The sequence below is a fragment of the Talpa europaea genome (assembly GCF_964194135.1).
Source record: "Talpa europaea genome assembly, chromosome: 1".
Lineage (NCBI taxonomy): Eukaryota > Metazoa > Chordata > Mammalia > Eulipotyphla > Talpidae > Talpa > Talpa europaea.
Genome location: NC_140073.1, coordinates 82,729,108 through 82,754,410, shown reverse-complemented (window position 1 = coordinate 82,754,410; position 25,303 = coordinate 82,729,108). Strand labels below are relative to the sequence as shown.

Sequence of the window (25,303 nt, the reverse complement as noted above, 5' to 3'; positions counted from 1 at the left end):
CGTTTTCTTAAGTGCCATTCAAAGAGCAGACTGGTAACATACTATTTTGTCAATATTTTTTCTCTCTGGTGTCTGTTTTTATAGTCTATAGCTTTTTTTATAGCTTATGCTAAATTCTTAAAGATTATCTCAGATTTTTTTCTGGAAGTCTTATAATTTTAGCTTTTATATTTATTTCTATGGTCCATTAGGTCCAATAATTAGATCTACTAGATCTGGGCCTCCCTGGTGATGCAAGGGGTTAAGCACAGTACTATGAAGCTATCTGCAGCCTTTGCAACATGGGTTCGATCCCTAGTCTATCAGTGGAGATACCCACATGGCGCAGCAGACCTCTCCTGTCTTGCCTGCTGCTCCCCTCGCAGGGTATTTCAATCTGCCTGTTCTAGTCCCCACTCTCTCTGGTGAATCTTCCCACCTTCACCACCGCTGCACCTCTGGCCTGTACCCCAGCTCTTGTATGCATAAATAAATAAATCTTTTTAAAAAATAGATCTACTAGATTTATTTATTGTGAAAGTGCCAGATCCTAGCCACTAGCCCACCAGGGACTGTGATTATTGGGTATAGTGTAAGAGGTTTACTTTTTTCTCATTGGATATGCAGATATTTCAGTATTACTGAGAAGATAATTCCTAATTCTGAAAAGCCTTCTTTTTAAAATTTTTCTAGCACTTCTTTGGAAAACCATTTCACCATGTATATGTGAGTTTTTCTGGGTTCTCTTTATTATTGATCTGTATGTTTTTCCTTATGTCAGTACGTTGAGTCATCACTTCACCTTAGGTAAATTCTTAACTGTGGCCTATTGAGTCGAAGTGTGCCACAGTTTTTAAGGCTATTGATTCCTATACCTAAAATTTCTCTCCAGAAAGACGGCCTTTTTTTATTTTATTTTTTTCAGGCACAATCCCAACCTTTAACATTGATTTTTTTTTTCCCACATAAAAATATCTATGCCAGATTAATTTTGGAAAAATATTATGTCAAGTTTAGGTGAATATTTATCACAATATTCATTTGACTTGCTTGTGAATTATGTTTTTATCCTTCATGTATGTTTCCATTTTGATTTTTACCTCTTTTCTTTATGATATGTAAAATCTAGTATGTGATAAGTATATGAAGTTTTTCCTATTATATTCATTCCAAATGGTTCATCAGTATGCAGCTACATTTTAGCTTCACTATTCTGGTTTCTGCTATAAGAGGCTCTTATATTTGTTTATTTATTATTTTATTTCTGAATGTACTTTAAAATCATTTTTCTTATTCTCCAAAAAATACTTCTAGGGTCTTTAGATCAAATTCATGAAATATAGACATTTATTTGGGCAGAAGTGATACCATCACACTCTCCATTCTTCATGGCAAAGTATGGGGTATTTCTTCCTTTAATGTAGACTTCCTTTATTTCTCTTGGTAGAGTTAAGTTAATTTTACTCAGAAGTCCTAAACACTTCTTGTGAAGACTGTTTGTATATAAGTTGAGCTTTAAGTTGCTACCATAGGTAATGTCTTTTTTCAAAATTGCGTTTTAACATTGTTAAATGAAAATGTAAGAAGCTATTTTTGGATATTCATCTTCTGTCTAGCCACTTTGCTGTTCTAGTATCAAATTGAAATCTTTTTCATTTGAGTTCCTATTTCTGCAACTTATTTTTCTCAGCAGGTAATGATAATTTAGCCATTTCAAAACTTCTACAATAATCTAAAATAATGTAATAGTAGGTACATGATCTTAAAACCTCAAAAAGCATTTACAGACCATACAAAAGTATGTTAAAAATGAAAGTAATTTGAAACTGGAAAAAATATAAAGGTTGTCTAGATTAACTCTTTTTTTTTTAAATAGAGGCATGTTTTATTTATTTATTTGTTTGTTTGTTTGTTTTGTTTATACATGCACTGGGTACAGTCAGAAGCGCGGGAGGGTGAGAGAATTCACCAGAGCCAGAGCGGGGAGCAGAGCAGGCAGAAGGACCGAAGTACACTGCTGAGGGGAGCAGCGGGCGGCAGGAGAGGTCTGCATGCCATGTGGGACCCTCCTCCGGTGGCAGGGATACAGCCGGGATCGAACCGGCACCGCAGAGGCCGCAGGCAGCTTCGCAACCCAACGCTCAACTGCTGCGCCACCTGGGAGGCCCTAGATTAACTCTTAGTTGTTTTGTAAATGTCCCTTATAATCTCAGAAACTCTAACATCTCAAGTAATGAGGATGAAAGAATTCACTATATATTTTAGTTTTCTAGGGCTACCATAGCAAATACTACAAACTGGTTGACTTGAAATAGCAGAAATAAATTCTCTCACAATCTGTAGACTGCAAATTTAAGATCAAGGTGTTGGCAAAAGCATGCTCCCTTGATTGACTCTAAGTTGCTTTCTTGCTTCTTTCAGCTTCTTATTTTTAAAGATTTATTTTTATTTATGCATACAAGAGCTGGGGTGCAGAACACTGGTCCAGGGTAGGGGGGTGAGAGGATTCACCAGAGACAGATTGGGGAGCAGAACAGACAGATCTATTGAAATACACTGCTGAGGGGAGCAGCAGGCCTGTTGCATGATGTGGGCCAGCTGCCTGGCCAGGGATTGAGCTCTTGTTACAGTGGCTGCCAATAACTTCATAGTGCTGAGATTTAACCCCTTGTGCCACCAGGGGGGACCTCTTTCAGTATCTGAAAGCCTCCCCACCCCTGCCCCCAGGTGATCCTTGACTGGTGTCAACATCACTCCAATTCTACCTCCATCTTCAGTGACTGTATCTGTGCATCTCTGTCTTGACAGAGTTTTTACTATGCTTTTTTCTTCTCATAAAGACTCAAGTCATGTTGCATGAGGGCCTACACCAATGACCTCATCTTAACTTAATTGTGTCTATAAACACCTATATATCCAAATAAGATCACATTCACAGGTACCAGGAGTTAGGTCTTCACGGAGGCAGGGCAGGGTATGGGGGGCTGTGCACAGCTCAGCACATGACACTATCATAAGAGCACATTCTGTTGATGTGTAGTCCTCATGTTTAGAAAGGCCATCATTTTACCAAACTATCATTGCCTACTTCTGTCTCCACACTTAGATGTAAACAAACCACTAAAAATTTCACCTGGCTTCTGCTGGACAGCTCTTTAAATACATCATAACAGCTCTCAAAGTTCACTCTTTAGAGATAATCATATCTTTGACAGAAAAAAAAAAGTCAGGAAATAGCTACAAACAAGAAGCTTTAAGTTGGGGCCTCCCTGGTGGCGCAAGGGGTTAAGACGAAGCACTATGAAGCTATCCGCAGCCATTGCAGTAGGAATTCGATCCCCGACCAGGGAGGTGACCCACATGGTGCAGCAGACCTCTCCTGTCTCACCTGCTGTTCTCCTCAGCAGTGTATTTCAATGGTTCTGCTCCCCACGCTGGTGAATACTTTCTCCTCCTCCCCCTACCCCTGTATCTCTGGCCTGCACCCCAGCTCTTGCATGCATAAATAAGTAAGTCTTTAAAAAAAAATAACTAAGTTATCTGGCAAACAATTACCACTAGTTCATGGAGGATGCATCAGCAGTGCACCCAGCAAGACCAGACAATGTGCTGGTGAGTAATGGATGCCTTGATCCTGATTCTCAACAGTTGTCTCAGCTGACCCTAATCTTATAAGTCTTATGGCATTACAGTAAGTGAGTTGATCAATAGCATATCTAATCTAACTTACAGGCATGGACCTTACCTTACATTTTTGGCTTGATCAAAGACTAGTTAATAGAAAGACTCCCACACTTTTTAACAGTGAATTCTCTCATACAGGTTCATAGCTGGTGAGGAAATCAGTGATCAATGTTTCTGTTTATTAACCTTCTTTTAACTGATCATGGTGGCTAAAATAAATGGCTGCTCCAAAGTGGTTCAGACACGTTGAGAGACAAAGCATGAGATAAATATATTCATGACACAAATCATGAAGGGAAATCAAGCAAAGACATTAAAAAAGAAATGATATGGAAAACAGGAAAGTGGTGAATTAAGTTATTAATCATTAATTCCTTGTTTGAAACATCTTTCAAGAGATGCATGAGATGAAACTATAACTTACCTGCACTGTATAAGAATGAAAAAATGTCTAATTTATTTGAAAAAAGGCATTTTTGAGTGTCTGACAACTTAAGAAACTAAGCCTTTTAAAAATCTTTTCTGCTCTGCTATCCTCTATTATTGATGTGATTCCTTTATAAATATTACAAATCTAGAAGTATTCTGAGGCACAAACTTTTAGAATTAGGTCATATCAAGATGACAAGTGAGATAAAACTAAAGATCAAATACACAATGTATAAAAATATATTGTGAGCATATTTAATAAATATAAACCAACAATTGTGAATTTCATCTGCTCTCTATTTACCTGATTAAACTTTGTGCTCAATTATTTTCTTCTCTTTATGTGTCCGTAGAATTAACCTTTTAGAATTATCTTCACTGGGGGGGGGGGGGGGAAGACCTGACAAAGACCTAAGAATGCTTAGGGAAAGCAAAACAGAGAGATGGTCACTTAACATTGAAAGATAGTTATTATAGCTTCTTTTATCATTGTAATATGTAAATTGATTAAAGCTCTATAGTGCTAATGAGGAACTAACATTGAATCCTGGCAAATAAAATCAGAACCTTTGAATCATGTAGATGTCATACTCGCAATCTAGACTTGGGTGATCATATTCAATGGAGCTCAGGGATTTAATTTGGACATTTCAGTAACCTGCTTCAATCAGGACTGTGAAATCTTTGAGACCCCAGAGCTTTGTGTGGGATCCATCAATCATAATGATTCATGGCTGAGCCATCCAGGCAAATCCCACAGCTCCTCCCACATACAGACAGCTTTGTCTACAGCACAAAGTTCTGATGATCTCTTTAGCACCTACATATTATGGCTACTTGCCTATCACCTCATAGAGTTATATGAGTTTTCCACATTTCAGCTATCGACTGTAAAAATGTACCCTTAAAAATTGATGTCTTAAAGCAATAGCCATGTTATTATCTCATGATGTAGATCTCAAATTGGACAGGGCTTAGTTGGATGATTCTACTAAGTGGAAATCACTTGAATCACTTGGCAGTACTCAACTGGCACAATTGACCTGAAGATTCAAAATGTCTTCACTCCCACTCCTGGAGCCTTAGAAAGGGTGATTGGAAATTTGGACTCAACTGGGCATCTTTTCTCTGTGTGTAATTTCTGAGCCTCTCTACATACCATTTCCAAAAGAGATATTGGACTTTTTATCTGATTATCCAGGTTTCCAGATTACACATATTAGAGATTTATAACCTTGTGCCAATAGTGAGAAATATCTTCCCTCCTATAGGAGTTTGCAGATGATGGAACATTTACTCAGTGAGCAGTGTTTGTTAGGGAAGCTAGACTTGGGAAAACTATCAACAGCTGTCACACATTCTGATAAAAGACTGTTGATTAATACATGTTGATCATATTCAATCTATGATAGAAGCTGAAAAAAGACATCTTCAGATGCTGGGGGTAATCACGTCTAAACTCTGCCTCCTGGTCTTCATCTGTACTTAACAGTCTATAAAGATACTAGAAAGAGCACTCAGCTGGGAATGTGAGGACTTCAATTCTCAGTTTTTGTTGTTAATTTTAAGGTCATCAATTTCTTCTTAACCTGTATTTTTTAGTTGGACTATATTACTTCATGAAAATATAACAAATAACTATTAAACACTTCATACAAGCAAGACACTCATCAACTTCATGCCTACATGATCTGACCCCTCCCTGCATTTCCAGTATTACCTTGACCCTCCCTTTTCTTGTTCCCACTACATACTTTCATCCAATTTTTGGAATTTACCAAGCCTTATATGGACATGGGGACTGCCTCTGTGCTTACAACACCCCTTTCTGCACTGTCCTTGCAGTAAGCTTCTGCTAATTCTCTCCATGGAAGCTTAAATATCACCTCCTCATGTTATCCACTCTGATGTCCCCCACCTTTTTTTCTCTGCCTCATCCCTGTTGATTTTCTCTCTGCATCCCTCATAGTTTATTTTTTCAAGTGCATATGTTACAAATTTTCTGTCAGTCTCCTCTGCTAGAAACTATACTCCCTAAAGTAGGATCTGTGACTGACTGATTCACCATTGCATCCATTGCATCTCAACCTAGTACTAGGAGCAGAGGTACCCCCCTAAATATGTGTGGAATGCATGTTATAGGAGACTCAAATAATTTGAAGTCTCATGAGAGGAGGTACAAGAAGATTACTGGGTGACCACTTCCTCTCTGCCGCTTTAAAGTATGCCCTACAGGTGCAGGTCCATCCATTGCCTGCATTGCCTTGCAGTTTGGTAATGTTACCTGCATGTCTGAACATGGTGATTGCTTAATAAGTGCCCAAGTGAGCCAAATTTAATTAACAGGTTGATTAGGTCCTATCTTAATACTACTGAGTCATAAAGACTGAGGGAATGATGCTGATTGTTCTTCCTTGCCCCAACAACACTGGGAAGATTTCCACTGATTATTAAGTGCTTTGGTTTATTTAAGAGATCGTTAAATATTGTTAACAAAAGCCAAATGCAGTACAGTGATAAATGGAGCATTTGCCTCTGCAATTTAGGTCCCAAACATTTTTATTCTGAATAGGTCTCCCCACCATATTATAACTTGCCTGTGTAACTTCTTTCTTACTTCTTTACTTTGACATGGACTCTCCTAGAAAAGCTTATTCTCTCCTTGCAAATTCAGTGGATGCTGTCTCATTGTCCTGTGGGCACCTGGAGGACACCTTTCAAAGTAATCTTTCTGTCCCTTCCCCTGTTTAAAAAGGAGAAGCCACAGTAGGGATCCCCGGTGAATCTGACCATGCTCCTAAACAAGTCCAATAACCCTTCTCTTCTGGAACCTAGAATCTGGGATTATACTTAAGTGTCAGAGGGCATAAGAGCTGCATTAGGAACTGTATCATACTCCCCTCTGTTTCCTCCTCAAGCATGGCATTTTTCTCCAGTTATTCCACAATCCCTATAGTCAGTTAAACTTACTGAATTTACTCCCTAATAATTTTTAAATATTACATGGTTATTTGGGTATGGGTCAGAAATGAGCTTTCAATACATGAAATCTCAGGGGGAAATTTAACCAAGTCACTCAGTTAATATTGCAATGATATTGAAGCTTTTATGTATTTTCAGCAATGTATGATTACTAAACATGGGTCCTTTATTTTATACATTGTGCTGGGCCTTGGGAATGCAAGAAAATATAAGAACATTTGGATTACCCATAAAAGTTAAGGATTCCACTCTAATGAAAGCCAACAAGTTCATAGTCTTTTAAAGGAGTCTAATGGTTGCAACCCAAAAGGTGAGGGGTGACTGAGACCATCAGGCTGTCACTTTATGGAGAACATGCTGCCACAAGCTATTCTGAGACTGACAAGACCACAGGCATCACTTACTAGCTCTGATTTCAAGTTTCAGTTTAAGATCTTATTGCTATCTTTCATAAAGCTTATAATAATAATTGCTACACACTGGAACTCATATATAATTGTGCATATATATGTATATATATATATATATAAAATCAGTGTCATAGGTATATCATTTATATTAAGATACCACAAAAACTAACTTTAAGCCAGAAAAAGTTCCATTGTTCTGAAAATGTAAAAAGCACTGCCCTAAGGAATAAAGTGCTTTTTAAAGGCTCACAATCAGATACAAATGAGATCTTGGAAAATTCACTGGGTTAGATGCTTAAAGGGTATGGCTTGACCAAAAAATGTTTACCAGACAGAAACTGAGCCATCTCTGGGTTTGAAATATCTCCTAATCCCAGGACTGTCTTGTCAGACCTTTCCCAGGACTTCTCAGTCAGGTGTGGAAAGAGGAACTAGGAAAGATAGTGGAAGGAAGGCTGCTGGAGATTGTCAGAGAGACAGAGAGACTTTGATTTTGAACTTGTTTGTTAATGATTGTACACTGCCAAGAAAGAAACCACAACCAATCTCCATCCGGTATCAGATGGCTGAGATTCCCCAGTGTGTATATCTAGCTATGCCAGTTGCAACAGAGTACAAAAGTTCATGTGGTTGTGAAAGCAGAATATCCACCAGTTGAGACTGTTAGAGATTATATGAGGAAGAGTTAGAATCAGCTGAGTTATAACAAAGAGCTCAGAGCCTTCTCTTCCTCCCTCCCCATTAAAAAAAAAAAAAAAAAATTGTATACTAATTTTTAACTGCTGTATACACTATCATGGAGAGCCACATTATGTTTTTACAAAGTGTGAAACTGCTGTGGGATATGTCTCATGATTCAATTAAAGTGAACATGCCCATTATAAAGCTAGACATACAGATCTTAAATCCCAGATAAAGTCTGGACTGAAAATGGAATTCTGTGAGCTAGTATCAGTTTATAACATATGTAAAGTATTTGAAGAAATGCTGCCATTTCAAATATTATGGAAAAATGTTTTGTTTTAGGTTTTATTATTCTTCTATCAAAATCAGTATTTCTTATTCAGTTCTAATATTTCAACTTGTATTTCTTCATTCCTATCCCACTATTTTTCCTACCAATTAAATATTAAATCATTTCTCAGAGTGGTCCAAGAGTAAAGCCTAAGGAAATAAAAAGTGCAGGATGTTACACACTGACATTCAGATTCATATATTCAGTTTTGGGGAACACCTATTATGAATCAAGCACTTTGGTAAGTGCTGGAGACATAAAGATGAGCAAAATATAATAACTGCCATCTAGAAGTTTATAAGCAGGGCCTCCCTGGTGGCACAAGGGGTTAAGCGCCGGCACTATGAAGCTATCTGCAACTACTGCAGCACAAGTTCGATCCCCAGCCAGAGAAGTGACCCACGTGGCACAGCAGACCTCTCCTGTCTTGCCTACTGCTCCCCAAAGCAGTGTATTTCAGTATATTTGCCTGTTCTGCTCCCCATTCTGTCTCTGGTGAATCCTCTCACCCCGCCACACCTCCTGCCTGCACCCCAACTCTCGTATGCATAAATAAATAAATCTTGAAAAAAAAAAAGGAAGATAAAAACAGAAGAGTCAAATAAAAGAATTGGAGCTCCATGGGAGCAACATGGAAGACATTTAACTTTAAATCTGTGCCTGTAAGTAAGTCACTGTCAAGAACCCTTATTTTAGGTTCTGTGGGGACTCTTTAACAAAGTCAAAGGTATAATCAAGTCATGAGAATAAGACATTCACAATGTCACCATGATTATCATCAAAAGGTATATCAGAATTCTCCAAAAACACAGAACCAAGTGGATAGATTACTGATGATAGATAGAAGATAGATGATAGATAGATAGATAGATAGATAGATAGATAGATAGATAGATAGATAGATAGATAGATAGATTTCAAGGAAATTGTGATTGCAGCGATGGGAAATCTGACATCCTTCAGGCAGTGTCCAGAAATTCTTGAGCAAAAGAGGATGCTGCAGTCTTGAGGCAGAATTTCTTCTTCCTTGGGAAAACCAGTTTTGCTTCTAAGACAGTTCATTTGATGGAATGAGGCCCATCCACATTTATCAACAGATATATCCTTTACTTCAAGTTAAACTGATTACTCTGGAGAAGACACCAAAGGTGTGTGTGAACAACTTCTGCTAAAGATATGAGGGATTTGAATCCTATTAGATATTAGATACATGAATCCAATCAACCATTCTGACTAGACCAAGAGTAGAGATGCAGTTAACCAGAAATGATATATGAAAGACACTCTTATACAATGTCTTGGGCTCCCCTGTGAATTACATGGAGACTGACAAGGGTTTGAGAATTTCATGTCACTAGATGTGTTCCCAATCTGGACTGAAAGGCAGAGAGAAAGGGTGAAATGAAGACCAAGTGGGCCATGGATACCAAGATCTGGGCAGAAGAGACCTCCTTGGGTTATAAGGGCAGGGTGCTACCCAGCAGCCAGACTGTCATGAGTCCACTTCTACCCAGACCATGATTTGGACTTTTATGACAAAGACTGCGACAGCAAAGTGTGCTTCAAGATTTAGGGAGGAAGTCTAGAAGAAATTCTGATTTGAATTATATTTAACTTAATAATAGCAAGATATTTTTTCTTTCCAAGCATTTGAATTATTATGTATTTTCTTTAAAAATAATTAAAGATAACATATAATATGTATTATTTTTGTTACATGGACAGAAAATATGAGTCAATATTAAAATACTGTTTAATATTAATTCAGCTTTATTTTCTAGAATAAACATTTTAATTTTATGGTAAGATTTTAATTTATAAGGAAAATGTATTATTTATTCTACATATATATATTTTTTAATGTCAGGTCCATTCGAATATTAGTGTAGAAAGAGCAGTGATTTGATACAAAAGACTTGATTTCTAGATTTTTGCTGGTTCTCAATATGGGGACCTTAAACAAGCCACTCAAGGTCTTCTAAAGCTATTTCCTGTCCTGTGTCACCACACAAAGCAGATGTAAGAATCAATGAGATTAATTATATAGATCCTGTAATTCTTAGTCTAAATGTCAGAAATGGTTATCATGAAAATAACTTTAACACTATTATCAGTTTCATATATACAAGTAATTGCATTTATATTTTTTATTAAATAGGCATTTTATAATTTGGAAGCCATCATTGATCGTATAAAACATTCATACTGAATCATAATAAAGTAGCACATTGGGGCTGGATCCTGTACCCAGTACTATGAATGCTTACATTTATGTGAAATACCATATTATGTATTTAAGACAATTTGAAAAATTATTTTACGTTAACAAACGTCATGTTTTGTGAAAGAATAGAATCAATAAATAATTGAAAATGAAAAAAAAAGTCAGCTGAGTGTAGATGTTAAGCACATTACAAAATGTCTCTATAGATTATAATGTTTGAGTAACTGAATACTATGGACGAGTTGGTAATTAAAACTAATCATCTTAGGCAGTTTAAGCTAATTGTCAAATTGATGGTAGTGGGATATAGAAATATCAAACTGTTGCAATGATACAATACAAAGTCATACACAAGTACACTCCTAGCCCTTTAACCCTCACTTCCTGCCTCCCTATCCCCCAAAATGCTTCCTCATCCCTCACTGAAACTCTGCCCAAAATGACATAGAAATACAGTATCTGGCATCTCCACTCCTCATTTGACTGCTCTTCCCTCTGTTGCAACTTTCCTTTTTACATGCCAACTTTTAGGGGTCAAGACACAGATTCATATTGTCTCTTCCAGGACATTCTACTCCAGAAGTATCTATTTGTTCCTATCATGTGAGGCTTTTCTCATTGAAAACTTGGATGGATTTTTCTAAGGACACGTGGATGAAAATAGTGCCACTTACTATGCTGACGCACATCAAAAGTCCTGTTTCCATTAGAAAGCGTACTTTGTTTGACTTTGCAAGCTTGCATTAAAAGCGTTTGAAATCTGTTTTCCTCAGGATACACAGCCAGATCATATCATTTAGCAGCCCCTTAATGTAAGACATACTAAACAGTATCTTCTAGCCTATTGATATTGTGTTAAAGAGCCCTTTTTATTTAACTTTCAAATGTAAAATGAAACCTAAGTTTTCTTTTGTACCAGTTCCCTTAAATATTTGCAGAAATGATGGTATGTTCATACACATGCGTGTTTATACACATATTCTTTTTGTCAGAATGTGTGTGTGTGTACGTGACTTTTTTGCAGAGGTTGTGCCATTGATTTTTCCAGATTACTGTCATCAAGATAAAATAAGAATTGCCATATTTAACCTTAGCAATAAAACCACTGCCAAGCATTGCAATCCAGCTTTTTGGCTCTTGCTGCTAAGATTTCTGTCTTCACATTTATGTTTCCTGTTAGTTCCTGTATCAATTTAGAAAAATGTAAAGGGTAGCTATTAAAAGATATCTGGAAGGTAAAATTAATTTGCCAGTCTCAGCAGAAAGGATGACCACTCTTTAGCTTTCTTCTCCTACACAATCATTTGTTTCTCAACTTGCAAAATGAATTTTGAAACAATGCCATATTGTGCCACAAAATATTAATAGGTACAATTAATACATTGATATATGTTTGATCCTGTCATCCTTCATTCCCTTAATGTCGTTCTTCCTTTAATCAACTGTGACAGTTCTATAATGGAGCACCAGAAATATGACTTTAGGGCAGGTCATACTACTAATCATCGATATAGCTTTGTGTGTTGCCCAGCAGATACGTGTTCCTATTTTGTCAGCAGGGATGATGTTCGGTGAAATTTCTACTCAGAGAAAATGATTTCCAAGATTCGTTTATGAGCAAAACTTTAATGGTATTCTCAGTTTGATCGTGATAAGGTTTGGGGTTTTTGTTTTTTTGTTTGTTTTTCTGTTGAACAGGTCATGATTTTAGGTTTTTTTTTTTTAATAGAGGTATGTTTATTTATTTATTTATTTGTTTGTTTATACATGCACTGGGTACAGTCAGAAGCGCGGGAGGGTGAGAGAATTCACCAGAGCCAGAGCGGGGAGCAGAGCAGGCAGAAGGACCGAAGTACACTGCTGAGGGGAGCAGCGGGCGGCAGGAGAGGTCTGCGCGCCATGTGGGACCCTCCTCCGGTGGCCGGGGAGTAGACGGGGATCGAACGGGCACTGCAGCTTTGCAACCCAGTGCTCAACCGCTGCGCCACCGGGGACGCCCCATGATTTTAGTTTTAACTACAAGATAGAGGACAGAATTGTTGAAGAAATCCAATTATACAAGCTATACACAAGCAACAAAAATGAAGCTTCCAACTACCTTTCATTACTAGTTCTATAATTTTACAGCTGTAATGGATCTACAAACCAGTTCTAGACTGTATAACAGTGGTAGCTTTGGGGGTTTTGACTTAAACTTAAACTCCCAGTGAAATAATCTATAGCTAGCTATATGGATTCCATCACAAATAACAGTATAAGCAGATCTATAAAACAAACCAGTTATTCTATCAAATTCAGCAATGATGATCACTATGAAAAATTAATAAATACTTCCAGGGCATTCAAAAGCTGCAAACCAGCTGTCCTTTAAAAATAATTGTACAGATCTGTATCAATTGATCTCTTCTAACATATGTCAGTCCTGTTATCAAGGAAAAGCCAACTTTCCCAGCTTGCTACAAATCTACATTTTTGGAACATTCAGCTTATTCTGCTTGATCCTAGAAAGTCATAATTTTCTTTTTGATAAATAGGACTACAAATTTTTTGGTGTACCATAAAATAGATAAGGGCATTGCCTTCTTTGTTCATGGTATGTGATCTATTCAATCTATGAATTGTACATTATACACATTACAGCAAACGTTTCGTGGTCAGTGCATAGAGGCTGCACATATTTTATATTCAGTGTAAACACAGGAAACTGAAAACATCCTTATGTGGTGTTGATGTCCCTTCAATAGTATGATTATGAGGGGAAAATGAGACTATAATGTTTTACCTTTCATTTAGAACATTAATCAGTTTTTGTGAAAAATATTAACCAACTTTGTTGTCTATTGGCATATTTTAACACATGTGCAAACATAAAGACAAATCAACATTATTTTAGAATAGAATACTCTTATCCAGAGCATATTTACTGCATTATTAGATAGCCTTAATATTTATTGCATTAAATATATGGGATTAACAGAAAAGAGATATATCATGTTGTGGCGAAGGTATGACTATTCCTGAACCTAAGCCTTCAACAGCTCTTAGAAGGTTTAAGGGTAAAGGCAAGGCCTACTAAAGTGGTCACTTCTGAACACTAGCACCCCAAACCAGGAATTCAGCACTGACTGAATGTTGGAACCTCGTTATGGTTAAGAAATGTGGATATGTTCTTGGGTCTAAGATGAATAAGTTCTGAAGATTTTATGTATGGAAGGCGATTATAATTGGTAACAGTGTATTGTGTAATTAAAATTTGCTCAGTGTTTGAAATTGCTTAAGTGTTCTCACCAAAAAAAAAAAAAGGTAATTGCATGAGGTGATGGATGTGTTAATTAACATGATGGTGGGAATCCTTATATACTGTAGACGTGTATCAAATCAGCATGTGGTACACTTTAAATGTATTTCAATTATACCTCAATAAGGCTGGGGAGGGAAAAGAACAGAAAAAAATTATTCTTTCACTAGAAGAGATACAAATGTTATCTAATAATGTTATCACACACATTAGTAATTATAAACAAATCAATATACCATTTGGAACAAGGAGAAAGGAGTATAAATACCAAGATTGATTGTTTTTTGTCACTAATTTATTTGTTATCAACTATCATCAACTGGTCAATCTTGGATTTAGTTCTCTCAGCAGAATAAAAGTATTAATTACTCAATTATGTTCACTGCTGGTGCTTCCCTATTGCTGTTCAGGCTTAGAATTCCCAACTATACTAACATAGATATTAATGTATATACACACACATATATACAGTCACATACATATATTACCATATACATTACCTGCATGTATATACATGTGTGTATGTATATGAAAATACATATATGCATATATGTGTATGTGTATATGTATAAAAGATAACTAAAAATAAGTGAACTTTTTTTTAAATATTAAATTTTATTTTTATATTCCCCCATACAATTGCAAACGCCCCATTCTGACCCCAATCCTTCCCCTCCCGCCCCCCACCCCCCAAAAAGTGTCTCTGGTTCATAGTTTTTTGTTGATTTTGATTTTCACTTTCTTATATTCATTTTCCTGGTCCCTTATTTAAGTTTTCTAGAAAATAAGTGAACTTTTATTTGTCTATAATTACTTAATGTTTCTTTTCCTACTCTTTTGCAAGTCCCATAGAGACAGACACAGTAGCTGCCCCATTCAACTATCTACTCCCAGTATTAGAACACAAGTGCTGTACTGGAAGGCTTTCAAGAAATGTGTGTTGAATCACACACACATGTGTGTTGAACTACAGGTCTCGCCTCCTTAGGGCTTTCCTACCCATCACCCACCTCACTGTCTGGGGAGTGCAACTCCAACCTTTACTTTTCATTGTTTTGACATTGAGAAAACCAGAGGCAGAAGAGGGATGTAGCTTGTACCAGGTGAGGGGGCCACAGTGACAGTGCCAGTTTCCTTCCAGTGTTCCTGACCCAGTTTTCCCCGGTAAATCAAAGCACTACTGTTTACATCTCCTGCTCTTTCCTACTTAGCTTTTACCTGTTTTGATTGAGTTCATTGGCTCTGCTTCTTTTATCCACTCTTTTTGCTCTTGGCACAACTTTTCTGATGAGTTAGATTCAACCATCGGAGGATGTGCCTTCCTCCACTACACAGATTTGATTGAGATTCTCCACTTTTTTCCCAGTCCAATAATTTGCAAGTGCAATGTGAAAAACAGTAGCTTTCCTGTGATTGCAGGTATAGGCAAAAGTCAGCAAAGCAATAAACTTCTTCCTTCAAAAATAAATATAAGTTTTGGGAAAATATGGCTAAATGATTTTAGGTTTCACACTTTCTCAAACAAAGTGTGTTAATGTCATTTAATCTCCTCTTGCTAAGTCAGGAAAGCTATATTTAGAGCCAATGAGCTTGAAGTGCTAAGTTTCAGTTGCCTAGGAAATTCAAGCCTCTCCTACTCCCCTGGTGCCATGTACATGATGAGTTAATAGTTGCTAAATAAACGTGTTAATTAGATTTCTTAAACACTGGTCTGGGTCAGCAAGGCTAGTGGTGATATCCCTTCTCTTGGTATCTCTTCAAATAAGAAAAATCTCACTTGTTAAACATGTTAGGAGAAAGAGCAACTTGATAATGACATGATATATATTGAGTGGAATTTAAATACAGAAGCTCCAAGCTTTAAATGCCCTTCACTTCCTATAATTTGCTGAGTATGAAGAAATCTCCTGTTCCTTCCCCCTGCCGCTCCCCCACAGTTTAGGATCCAGCCCTACAGTGGAACTACTAGGAAGAAGCAAAGCTAGTACAATGACGGACAAATAGAAAAGAGCTGGCTCATTATTTTGGCAAAGATCTTACTGTCCCGAATCCCAAAGGGAAACCAAGTAGCAGGCATGGCTCTGCGGCACCCAAACTACTAATGAATATAGACAATGCATTGTGGGGGTTTCTTTCATTAGCTCCAATTCCCTTTGTTGAAGAAGTCAACCTGCAAAGGAAACTCATGTAAAGGTTGATACTGGAATCAAGAAAAATGACCTTGGAATCCACTATTGTTACAGCAACTAATTCTAACTCTATTTAAGATATGTATATACTAAGCTCTTCTTTATTGAGCCATCAGTTATCAAAATGGGCCCAATTTTTAAGAAATGTATATTAAATAAAAATAAAATAATAATAATGACACAGATACAGTTATAGCACATAAATATTGCCAAAATAATTTAGAAACAGTTTTCTTAAACAACCCGGAGGTTATTTCAGACAAGTCAGTGATGCAGTAAAGAGTTATAATTTGAAATGTTAGAGAGTTCCTGGATTAAAAAAACAAATCAATCCTAAACCAAGTGCCACTGAATTAAACAGAAAATAAACTCAAGTTATGCTAGCCTTATGAGAATTCTGAAAGTGAGACTCTAAAGCAAAAGATCTTTACTTAAGTCAGAAAATCAAGATTAAAATCAACAGCAATAAATCATGTGGCTAGCCTGGCCCCTTGAGATGAAGTGGTGTTCTTCCTCCCCAAAACACATTACCCCTGTTTAATCATGAGAGAAAAAAAAAAAAAATCTAACTCAAATTGAAGCACATTCTACAAAAGCTATACCCCAGTACTCCAGTCTGAGAAACTGACACAGCAAAGAAAAACCTAGAGCTTCATAACGACCAAGTGTAATGTGGGTTCCTAGATAGAATCCTGGAGCAGGTAAAGGACGTTAAGGAAAAACTAAGGCAATCCAAGTAAAGATTGAGCTTTCAATAATAATAATGTATCGATATTGGTTCATTATTTGTCACAAGGGTGCTATAATGTAAGGTGTTAACAATATAGGAAACTGGGAGCAAGGTACCTGGGAACTCTGTATTATCCAACTTTTCTATAATCTAAAATGGTTTTAAAATAAAATGTTGAAAGATTCATAACAGATACAGTTGAAAAAAAACTTTTGCTATAATATTTGCAGAGGAAGATGCTTTTTAGTTTATAAATTATTTCCATAATTCGTGACAGTTCTCACATCTGCTACTATAAAATTCATTGCAGCTTCTCTGCCTGTTGGGAAAAAATGCATTTAATTATCAGTGAAATTCAACTCCAGCTTGTTATGATGAATGATTTGAACCTGTCAGCTTTTTTCCCTCTAAAAACAAAAGAATTGAAATGAAATACAGTCTTTTTCCTCTACTCCCTTCCTTCCACCTGCTTCATTTAATTGATGAAGGTTTGGGCTTTTATTAATCTTTGTGAGCTCCTCTGTAAGATGCAGAAAAAGCTAATATGATATCATTGTATCTAGCTAATGTGTGTGCTTTGTGAAATTGATACACCCTGCCAAGACATAAATTACTTAAGCTTTGATAAATGTGTTGAAATCAGGGAATGTTCAAACAGATAAAGCACAGCAATTTCTCTTTCTCTTCCCTTTTTAAACTCGTTTTGTGCTTGCAGTTAAATGTTTTTGCATTATTATTGTTATATGATGGGACAAAAGAGAGCAGTGATGCTGATGTTAGAGAGCCCCAGCAAGTGCAAAAGTAACCAGGGGGAAAGAGGCATGTGTTTTGTAGATAACATCTAACAGCCTGGCCCTGGACAGAGTGGTTTGCCTACAGGTTCAGAGCCACCTACAGTCCTCTCCCAGTATGTTGTATCACAGAAATTGCTCAGGAATGAGGCCGACTGCCAGACACTTTGTACTTTCAGCTCCCTTTGCTGACTCATTTGGTAGGTTGGAATCAAAGATCCACAAACACATTTTGTTAGCAAAGAGAGCTCACCTGTGTCTGTGATCTAGGTATGAGTCATATGGCAGGGAGACTGGGAACATAAGGAAACATTTGATTGATGTTCTGGGATTGAGGTGGCTATCTATTGGGTCATTAATTTATCATATGGCACAGAACAAATTGACTATTAATCAGTTTCCTAGAGGCCTAAGAACTTATGCAACCCTTTGAGGACACTTCCTGCATAGGAGGCATAGGACTGTTTATTGGACAATAGCCATAGTCATGCCTGCCTTTTCTCAGAGATGGGGCTCAATTACTTCCATCCATTTCTTTTATTTAGTCTTTACAACCAACCAGCAAAAGATACATAGGTGAGAAAACTGGGGCACATGTCAGACTCTTAAGTGAGGGGTGATGAGGTCATTAAGTATCATATGTTATGCCCTCGCTAACATGCAACTTCTATATTAGGAGTGCATGGATGAGTGGAGGCAGGATGACTCATCAAACCTCCCAGTTATCCCCCAGTAGGTCTTCTGAGGTTAAGCATTAACCTTGCAGATTTAGGTCATAAATCCATCTATGTCAATCAGATTTAAGAGAGGATGCCCTCCTAGCAATGATGCACGTTAAGAATGTATTCCAAGAGGAAGGTTGAACAGGGGGCACCAAAGGGAGAGAAAATTAGGAGAGGAACTGCAATTGGCAGCTTTTTAAGACAACTAGAGCTATACAGTTGACACTTGGAGAACACTAGGGTTAGGGTCACTGGCCCCTGAACAGTAAAAATTGTGCACATCTTTCACTCACCAAAAAAACTTAACTAATACTTGTTGCTCAACAGAAGCCTCACCAATAACATAATTGACAGATATTTTATGTTATTTATATCATATTCTGTATTTTTACAATAAAATAAGCTAGAGAAAAGGAAAAGGCATTAATAGAATTTTAAGGAGAAGAAAATATGTTTATAGTACTGTATTATCTTTATTGATTCCCCAAGTTCACATCAGCAATTTGCAAGAGCCACATATTAAATCAACCAAAGGAGTTCAAACCCCTGCTGTCCACTCTATTTATCCTTTTAATTCTGTTTTTCTATTGACACATCATCTGATAATATTTTGAAATTTGGGTTTATATTTAGAAATCAGTCCTTATGAGAAACCATCCTTATATTTTAAATAATAAACAAGTAGAGTTATATACAGTTCTTCACAACTTGACTAATGTTGGCAAAGCAAGATAGAAATGTGATGATCTAGACCAAAGCAAAAAAAAAAATTAAATCTTAGTGCATGTACTTTTTATCTAAGAAGGCTTTGGGGAGCATTTTCATTGGACAAAGAACAATTATAGAACTGTGTTATGTTAGTTAAATTTTATTTTTCTTAAATAAACAATCTTTAAAATCAAGGGCTCCTTTAACAGGTTTGAAACCGAACAGTATTGCATTATAATATGTTTTTAGAAATCAGATTCCTTTTTAGTTCTTATAGGAGAACCTTTTCTGAAGATTTAAAGAGCCTTTCTAAAAGCAAATAATCACATCCAATTTATTTTTTGGATATGTGTTTATACTCATATTTCTTAAGGTGATTCACATATTTTAGTTGAGTTGTTATGACAAATTACTACAAATATAATGTTGAGACATTTAAAGCTTCAGTGAGTGTCCATTTATCATCATCATCATCATCATCATCATCATCTCAGGACCATCAGCAGACAACTCTATCTCATATGGGGTCAGTCATGTATCTAAAATCCACCAGTATCTCCTAACTTAAGATTGCCATGACTGCAAACTTACTTGTTGAATCATGAGTCAAATACAGGTTTTCAATAGGGAAAAAAACAAAGAGAAAATCAGGCAAAGCACTAAATCAAGAAAAATTATCTAGCCAGAAAAAAATTTAGGAAAATATGTAATGTAAAATAAACACCTTAAACAAAAAATGAGCATGCTATTGCTGATAGTGAAGAGTGTCATCATGCTTGTGAGTGAAAATAAAATAGCTTGGAAAATGGATTTTAGTTCTGCTAATAAAGTATTAATCTACAGCATGGTATGTAAAGATCAGAAATGAGTTGTTATATTTCTTAAAGCAAGATAAAAGGAAGGAGAGTCATAAGCAATTTATCCTTTGAAAGAGAGCGAGGCAGACAGGAGTAAGGGAAGAAGCTAGGGAGTTGTACACTTGGGAGAGCAGAGAACAGGAAGTAAAGGAGTCCATGAGATTCTAAGTCAGTGGTGCATGTGTCAGTTGGCACTGATCAAGCAAGATATAACTCATGAAATTCTGAAAATGGGTGGGAAATAAGCAACAGACTTTTCTCTACAAGAATCATAATCACATGGAAGAGAAATTGGATCTTGCTCAGTAGTTAGCATCATACCTGCCCAGCTATCCTTAACTGTCCTGCTGGAGAGAGGCCAAGACTCTTGGACCAGACTGAGTCCCCAGGAAACTCATGCAGTAACTGGAGCCAGCACTGAACTCCGTGAGCTGAAAAAAATCCCTTTGTTCCCAGTGTATATACTAGTCTTTAAACACTAGGAGAGAGAAAGAATTACCAATTCAGAATGTGTAAACCCCTAAGAAGAGGTAGGACAGGTTTAGGTCAAGAAAGTAAGGATGTCCATCAGATTAGTTTGCCAAACCTCAGTCATTTAAAAGAATTTTTAAAAATACTAGAAATGAAGAAAAGTCTGGGAAATTTATCAAAGGCACCAGTATATATTAAGAGCCTCTCCAAGCAAAAAAAAAAAAAAAAAAAAAGATAAAGAAAAATCCACTTAAGTCCTTGGAGTCTTATTCTAAAGCCATCTTGGCAGGCCTCATCTGGTGGCGCAGGTGGTTGAGTGCAGCACTGTGAAGCTGTCCGCAGCCTCTGCAGCGGCGGTTTGATCCCGGCCAGCCAGCAAGGGTCCCAAATGGCACTGCAGACCTCTCCTGTCTCGCACCCGCTGCTCCCCCCAGTAATGTATTTCGGTCGTCTGCCTGTTCTGTTCTGGTGAATCCTTTCACCCTTCCGCACATCTGGCCTGTACCCTGGTTCTTGTATAAATAAATAATCTTTAAAAAATAAATAAATAAAGTGATTTTTGGGGACAAGTTATAGGTGAAAACATTTCACACAAAGCTCTTCTAGAACATAAACTTCTAAACTTTTATGAACCCTCGTGTTTTTAAAATACCAGGTGATCAAGTATAATGTTTATAATTCAGGCATTTTTCCCCCAATATTGGATTGAAAGCAGTAATTTTTGTAATAATCTAAGACTAGTTTTGCCAGGTGCTTTGCCAATTTTGAAAGGGTTGGGGAAACAGAACATAAATAATAGCCTCACTTCTTTCTCATCCTTTTCATCATGCTGACAGTTTTCCAGAGAATCATTACAAGAGTGGTTTGTGCCATTAGAGATAAGAGACTATCTGTGTTTCCACTAGAAACCTCTATTTTCCAGACTGTATAACTCATCCATAAATATTCACTCTAGGCAATAGATTTCATATATAATGATTCTGTCCCTCAAAATCTGTATTGACTTAACCAGATGATTTTTAGATATCATGGAGACATTTATACTACAGAAACATTTATACTACAGAAAGAATAAAAAGAAAAATTAAATGCAAATAAAATGTTATGTTTCGTGGGTATGATTTGAACCAAAATACTGTGGAATCTACAAAACATGGACATAGCTCTTTCTTACCAATTCTTTCAAAGTATAATTCAGTTGTAATAAGAATTATAAAGTGGTACGCAATCTGTTAATTCAAAATAGTCACATTCAATTTATTTCTGTTTCTATAAAGGAAACTAACTTTGAAGTTGTATTTTTCCAGCAAATAGTTTTATGGAACTTTCAAACACTATTCACCCCATTCTCTGTGGCAGAGTCTGAGATGGAATTTTATCAAAAGCTATGAAATTTTATGATATAAACCTTTGAATAAAATAATGCCCTTATCCTTCCAAGATATATTTGAGATGTATCATTATCTTATGTCAGATGATTCTAGCTCCTTGATAGAAACTTTCACCATTTGTCTCCTACCTGAAAGAAAAGACCTCACAAATGTAATGTTTTTATAATACTAAACTAAATATTCTTCTATCTGGAAAGATAGACATGTAAAAATTAGGAAATGGACTGGAGCTGTATTGACCCATTGAAGTGAAATACTTTTACTAATCTCATTTAATTTTTTTAAAGATTTATTTATGCATACAAGAACTGGGAGACAGGCCAGAGGTGCAGGGGGTAAGAGGATACACAAGAGACAGAGTGGGGAACAGAACAGGCAGACTGACTGAAATACACTGCTGAGGGGAATAGGGGTGAGACAGGAGAGGTCTGCTGTGCCATGTGGGTAGCTCCCAGGCTAGGAATCGAAGTCATGCTGCAGTGGCTGTGGATAGCTTCATAGGTTGCATCTTAACCCCTTGCACCACCAGGAAGGCCCTTATCATTTAAATTGTTGTGTTCATGGTTGGTTTTACATTGTTTGAATTAAATACTCATCTTGTTGCACTGTTGACCCCAGCTGTGTATATATGAAAAATGCTGTTTAGCAAGACCCGAAATGTTGTTGCAAGAATTTCCCTGTGCTTTCATATGTGTTCATTCAAACCCTAACCTAAAGTTTATCTCTTCTTTTCCAACAGCTATTTTGTGACAGTAAAAAGGTGGTTCATGCCACGGAGGGGCTGGATTGGGAAGACAAAGATGCTCCAGGGACACTGGTTGGAAATGTGGTGCACTCAAGGATCATCAATCCTCTGCGCTTGTTTGTTAAACAGTCTCCCGTGCCAAAGTCCGGACACTTGGCTTATGCAGACAGCATGGAAAACTTTTGGGATTGGCTGGCTAACATCACGGAGGTTCAGGAGCCATTGGCAAGAACTAAACGGAGGCCAATAGTAAAAACAGGAAAATTTAAGAAAATGTTTGGATGGGGCGACTTCCATTCCAACATTAAAACTGTTAAACTCAACCTCCTCATCACAGGGAAAATTGTTGACCATGGAAATGGAACCTTCAGTGTTTATTTCCGACATAATTCCACAGGCCTGGGCAATGTTTCAGTGAGTTTGGTTCCCCCTTCCAAAGTAGTGGAATTTGAAGTGTCCCCACAGTCTACTTTGGAGACCAAGGAATCCAAATCTTTCAATTGTCGCATTGAGTATGAAAAAACAGACCGGGCAAAGAAGACCGCCCTTTGCAACTTTGACCCGTCAAAGATCTGCTACCAGGAGCAAACTCAGAGTCATGTTTCTTGGTTGTGCTCCAAGCCCTTCAAGGTCATTTGCATTTACATTGCCTTTTACAGTGTTGATTATAAACTTGTGCAAAAGGTCTGTCCTGACTATAATTACCATAGTGAGACACCATACTTATCTTCTGGATGACTCCTTCCACAGTGATAGAAATGACACACAAGTATATATTTAATTAGAATGACCAGGAAACAAGCCCAACTCTTCATGGTAAAGGATCCCTTTTGTTTCTGGCAGTGAATCTTAGTTCCCTACAAGGTTTCCCAATTAAAAAATGAAGAAACATCTTTTAATGTGAACTGTGTTTGTTTCAATCATAAGTACCTTAATCAAAAGAGTTAACTGTCTATGAAGCTTATGCTTTCAAGTAGGATGGCTAAGTGTCCCAGAAATGTTGTTTCTCTAAAAGAAGCATCAGTAGGAGCCACAAAAGAAAACAAGAACGAACCAAATTATGCATGTGATACATTGCTCTTGAAATGAGCCTGCCTTTGAAATATGTTTTGGAAGGTTACCATAAAAATAGCAATTTCAGTCAAGTAACTGAAAAGATTGTATTTGATAGATAACTCACATTTCTGACATCGAATTCTTTTTTCATTGCTGTCTTTTTCCTTACATCTGTGCTGTTATTGATATCAGAGATGAGGGATTAAAATTTGTTTCAAAACTCATGTGTGAAGTTACAGTGCCAGAGTGGAACGAAATACATTATTATTTGAGCTAGAGTTGAATGGAATGTGATTTAAACACTTAGCTCTGTGTTGGTCACCATTCTTATGATTCTCATCTGACTAGGAATATTGGTGTGTTAGGGAAGCAAATCTGGAAAAATTATAAGTCAGTTCAACAGTAATGAAGACCATGTTTTATATTCTTTTGCCAAATATAATGCTGTGAGGTGGCTTAAAAATAATAAATTTGTATTTACCCTATAACTTCATTCTATTCATTTGATAGTGTGATTTTACATACAGGAATAGAGCAACTCTGAAACTGAAAAAGAACGATTGTTTCCCAGGCTATAATGAGAAAACAATTATAAGTAAAGGGAAGAACTTCCAAAATTATGGATTTATTTCCAACCTTTCATGTTAAATTATCTTTTCATTGAATTATTTGAGTATCAAATTATATGTGGGAATAAAGAGTTATATACAAACATTACTAAATGTTATTAAGTATTAATAACCAAGGTACTTGCCAGGTATTTGAGCTTATTTTTAAATTAATGTTGTTTCCCAATCAGTATTCTTCTCATCATCCTTAAAGGGGCGATGTGCTAGGGGGAGGGGGTGGGAGCTGTCATCCAATGTCACAGAGCTGAATCGTCTTGTATTACAAAAAAGAGGGTCTCACTGACCAGTAAAGTTTCTAGAACTTGTGAAGCGGTTACTCCTTTTTACAAAAGATGTTAACTGCCCCCTTCTTATCTGTAAAGTCAGTTACATTAAGTTGAGGACTAAAGGAAAACCAGTCCCAACAAAAATGCTCTTACCACAATGTTCAAAAAACTGACATCTCTATAGTGTCTACTTAACATCTCCACTTCTTTCCTTTTATGGTGATATCTGCACAGTGTTTGATTTGTCTTTTGTAAAAATTGTACTAGACTTAGTGTATGGTAGTATAAGCTTGAAATTTTTGCTCTGAGTTCATCAGGTGCTTTTGTAATTTTGTGGTTGGTGTGAAATATTTTGAGACATCTTTTATTTTCATCTAGAAACAAGATTGAAATACTATTTATTGTAAAATATGTGGAAACCATATATGTATATATACTTAGAATTTTCTGTGTACAGGGAAATATGTGTACACATTTCTATGTAAATAAAAAGATCTTTGGTAAATCTGTCACATGACTTTCAGGGTGCTTTTTCTAAAGCCTGCTCTGCTTGTTTCTTTATTCACATGAATTGTGTGTGTGTGTATGTGTGTGTGTGTGAGTAATGCCAAGTAAGCATTAAGATTTCCTGAAAATACATAAATAAATAGATCATCTTGGCTACGGAGATTATAAAGCAGAGTAAAAATATAATTTATATAAAGCACTTGGCATATAGCCTGACATC

General features: G+C 36.7%; 1 protein-coding gene across 1 annotated transcript in view; it reads left to right on the top strand.

Moving 5' to 3' along the window:
- NXPH2 (neurexophilin 2) overlaps positions 1-23,363 on the top strand; it is a gene marked incomplete at both ends in the record, with an annotated part of 101,212 nt that extends 77,849 nt beyond the window's left edge. The window contains one exon of the mRNA XM_084236370.1: positions 22,620-23,363. Coding sequence (XP_084092496.1) covers positions 22,620-23,363 — 744 coding nt within the window. The remainder of the gene's footprint in view (positions 1-22,619) is intronic.
- Between the last annotated feature and the right edge of the window lie 1,940 nt (positions 23,364-25,303).